The sequence below is a fragment of the Mus caroli genome, chromosome 7 (genome assembly GCF_900094665.2).
Source record: "Mus caroli chromosome 7, CAROLI_EIJ_v1.1, whole genome shotgun sequence".
NCBI classification, from domain to species: domain Eukaryota; kingdom Metazoa; phylum Chordata; class Mammalia; order Rodentia; family Muridae; genus Mus; species Mus caroli.
In genome coordinates this window covers 3,248,847-3,253,256 of record NC_034576.1, presented here as the reverse complement: position 1 = coordinate 3,253,256, position 4,410 = coordinate 3,248,847, and the positions used below count along the sequence as shown (strand labels likewise).

The window sequence follows — 4,410 nt, the reverse complement described above, 5'->3', positions numbered from 1 at the left end:
AGAATCCTCGGTGGGTGGGGGAAGGGAAGCACCTAAAGTAGTGGTCTGTATCCTAGTAACTCCACTCAAGGCTGAGTAAAGAAGGCAAGGGCAGCACTGTGCTGAGGCTGGAGAGGAAAATGTGGTGGCAGGGGAACGTAGCACAGCATCCTGTCCCAGACAGGGTGCAGGAAGCACAAGAGGGCAGGGCAAAAGCTGCTTTCTTGCAGCTGCAGCAGAGCTCGAGCAGCCACAAAGGGGTGGTGGTAGCCTTGGTGGGCAGAATGTGGGAGCAGAGTCCTGGACAGAGAGAGAGAATGAAAGAGAGAACATGGACAGGGTGCAAACCTGAAGAGTTTCTAAATCCGAATCTTGGCACTAAATGTTGTGTTTCATTAAATGATAAAGAAGAAATATGTTTGGTGAATGTGTAGTCATGTATGGGGGGGGGTGCCTCTGCAGGCCCATGCTGAGGCATCCATTCCCACAAGGGACCAGCCACACAACAATATAGTACAGAATAGAGATTATTCAGGACATTGGGAGGGGAGTTGAGAGGGTAGTAGAGAGAGGTTAGTAGAGCAGAGAAAGGCAGAGACTACGAGAGTAGAGGAATAGAGAAGTAGAGGCTGGCCATGAACATGTAGAGAGAGAGAGAACAGGGAAGGGAATGGAGATAGAGTGGGGAAGCAGCGAGAGGACAGAGTGGGAGCAAGAAGGCAAGAGCAAGAGAGAGAAGAAGGGGTGAGCAGCCCCTTTTCTAGTGAGTCAGGCACACCTGGCCATTGCCAGGTAACTGTGGGGCAGACCTTAGACAAAATGCTAGCACATTGTGTTTCCCTACACTTTTCAATCATTTTTCTCTAATATCTTTCCTTTACACCAACTGCTTTCTTTATAGAATAAAGACTAACACCCACTCCCTCCCAGACTTACGTGCTTTCCTCGGCCAGTTTTAGACTTTTTTGAATTTTTTTTTTCCAGCAAGGCTTCAATGACATCATTTGGTCATTTTGCTTTCTCAAGCCTTCAAAATCTAACCCCCTGTAAACAGGGTGCTTCACTGTGGAGGTTTTTATTTATCAACTCTTGAGTTGAGCTTGCTGACCTGTGTAAAAAGGTTCCTCATCCTTACGGAGCCCGTTGACGCAGAATAACGAGTGACAGATAAGGCCATATTGCATAGTGCGGGATCTGCTTCGGGGCCATTGTCTTGTTTGTTTGTTTGTTTGTTTTCTTAATTTGTCTTACATCAACATTCTTTGTAATTTTTGTAATTTTGGTTCTTCAATCATTATGCTGCCTATAAGTGTACATGTGATTTTTCTGCTTTTAAAAAGATGTGATGACCATGATTGTTATTCCACATTGAAATCTAATCGAAATTCTTCTGGTGTGTTGTAATGAGTTTATAAGTAAGATAATAAAAAATATTTTTAAAACATACTACATTGTTTGTGCTTAAGTGTGTGTGCATGTTTATGTACTCTGTGTGTGAGTGTGTGTGTGTATTTATGCATGTGTAAAGGCACATGTGTGAAGCTCAGAAGAAAACACTCAGGTGTCAGCTTTCTCCTTCCATCTTATGGGTCCTGCCTGGGAATTGAACTTGAGTTGTCAAGATCAGCAGCCAGCATTTTTACTTGGTAAGAGGTATCTTACATTTACTATTAGCACTAAGAATACGATATTAACCTTTTTATTTTGTTTAGCCTTTGTTCAGCCAGTAGTGCTTTTTTAAATCTCATACTGCCCCTACCTTTTTTAAAAAGAAATATGTATTTTTAAAAAGATTTACTTTTACATATACAAGTATGCATTTCTGTGTGAACTGAGTGTGTGTGTGTGTGTGTGTGTGTTTGTGTGTGTGTGTGCGCGCACACACATGTGTGTGTTTATGTGAGTGTTTCTGCACTTGAGTGCAGTTCCTGTAGGGGCCAGAAAAGGGCATTGGATCCCCTAGGACTAGAATTATGGCAGTTGTGAGCTGCCTGATTGAGGATGCTCAAACTCTGGACTCTGGAAGAGCACTAACTACCCTTCACTGCTGATCCATCTCTCCAGTCCCAGTGTGTAGTAGTTATTATGGGGTAAACCCTTCCATACATTTCTCAATGATAAAACCCTAACATCTCAGGAGCAGGGTTGCCTTAGCATTGCCAAGGAACCCAGATACTTGAATGCTTCATAGAAGCCTCACTCAGTAGACCACACTACATGATTCAAGCCAGCCCCATCTTACAAAAGCAGGCAGCTGCTTATTCTTTAATATATATGAATATCTAATGCATCATTTTCCTAGGAAGAGGCACAGAAACACCTACTCGGCCCACTCAGGGCAGTGGCTGAACAAAGCAGTGATTCTATCCAAGTCTGGTTTGATGGCCAGTGAGTTTATTAGAGTGAATTACAGCACCATTGTTGTGGGGTTAAGTAGGGGAATGTGGACACCTTGGGCAGCAGCTTCACTTCAGCATGGCCATAGTCTTGGGAACGCTGTGTTACTGTGGGCCCCTGCACAAAATGCTGGCAGCTACCCCAAGTCTCTTTGCTTAACCTTTGTGAGAGTCTTTAGTGATTCTAATAAGTTTCTTGTGAGTGCCTCAAGCCATCTCCATTCCTTGACCAGGCCACATGTTTCAGTCTGGAGGAAACAGAAACACTAGAAAGTGGACAGCCACGGAAGTAAACTACCAGTCAACACATGGGCTAATAAGTAAACAGTTTGCCTTGGCCCCTATAAAGCAGCACAAGTGGCCAGTAACTATTCCAGAGAGTAACAGTGGCCCTTCTGATGGTCTTCAGCATGGTTTCAAGAGGAAAAGTAAGCTGGTTTCTGGACCTTCCCATGTCTAAGTGCCAGGTTCTAGGACGGCACCTGTGGATAAAGCTTCCGCAGAGCTGCTTTCATGTCCTTGTTTCTGAGGCTGTAGATAAGTGGATTCAGAGTTGGCATGAAGATAGAATAGAATATAGCGGCCATGCGCCCTTGAAGTGGGGAGTAGTGGGCTGTGGGCTGCATGTAGGCTGAACTTCCAGTGCCATAAAACAGAAGCACTGTGGCCAGATGGGAGGAACACGTGGAGAAGGCCTTCCAGCGGCCAGCTGCAGAACGGATGTGAACCACTGTGTATACAATAAGAACATAAGACAGGCAGGTGAGGGCAAAGCAAGTCATGATGACACAGCCACTAACTATAAAACCTGCAGCCTCATGGCCTTGGGTGTCACCACAGGCTAGATGCATGAGTGGGGGGATGTCACAGAAGAAGTGATCAATCGTGTTGGAACCACAGAAGGGCAATGAGAAAGTGTTGACCATGTGGAAGGTAGAAAAGAGGAGGCCACTGACCCAGGCCACCATTACCAGGGACACACAGGTCTGAGAACTCATGGTTACCCCATATGTCAGGGGTCTGTAGATGGCTAGACAGCGGTCAAAAGCCATGGAAGTGATGAGAAAACATTCCAGAGAGCCAAAGCAGACAAAAGCAAAGAGTTGAGATGCACAGGCTGGGAGGGATATCTCTTTGGTATCTGCCATGGTAGCCACCAGGGCCCGAGGCAGGGTGGTGGATGTAGAACAGAGGTCCACTAGGGAGAGGTGTTTGATGAAGAAGTACATGGGTGTGTGCAGATGAGAGTCAAGAGTCACAGCTATCATGATAGAGACATTCCCCAGAACCGCAGCCAGGTATATGAGAAGAAAGATGGCCATGCTCAGCAACTGTAATGCAGGAACAGTGGAGAAGCCCTGGAGAATGAACACAGACACTGTGGAGAGATTGGCCATGGTGTGTCTTTGGAAACTCGAAACAAGGAGTGGGCATGAAGAGAATCAGCAACCATAGCAAGGACCTATGAGGAAAGGAAGAAAAAAAGATGTGAGATACGTATCTTTACAGCCTTGATCAGAGGTGCTTCTTACTGGAGTGGACAGTGATGAATGCAGAGACATATTGCCATTGAAAGCATTGACAAATGGCTGTGAGTGCTCAGCCACAAATGGAACACCTTTATCAACTCTCTCTCAGGCACCATGGAACATCATGGGATAGGGGGCAGAGAGAATGTAAGAGCCCAGAGGATGGGAATGGGGGAACCGGTGCTCTGAAGAGCTGTCCTCTGACCATGACATGGCTGTTGCACACATGACCGAAAGCACCTGTGGTTACCTACACAAGATCAAGTGAGACATAATTTCAACATGGATGCGTGTGAAGGCTTCTGAGGTTCCACCTCTACCTGAGGAATAAATGGTAGTTATGGTGGTGAGTCCCTTTTCTTTGAGGTGTGATCACTGGTAGGTTTGCCATGCCCCAGTGGATGGCCCCAAACCCCAAACATATGGGCAACACTAATAGAACTCAGTTTGCTAAAATTAATGATTATGTAAGAAGGACACGAAGTTGTGAAGGAGACATGGGGGGC

General features: G+C 45.7%; 1 protein-coding gene across 1 annotated transcript; it reads right to left on the bottom strand.

Annotated features, from left to right (window-relative positions):
• Positions 1-2,845: 2,845 nt before the first annotated feature.
• LOC110297653 (olfactory receptor 1019-like) lies at positions 2,846-3,772 on the bottom strand. The gene has a single exon (XM_021166542.1). The coding sequence runs from the start codon at positions 3,770-3,772 to the stop codon at positions 2,846-2,848; it is 927 nt and encodes a 308-aa protein (XP_021022201.1).
• Positions 3,773-4,410: the final 638 nt, after the last annotated feature.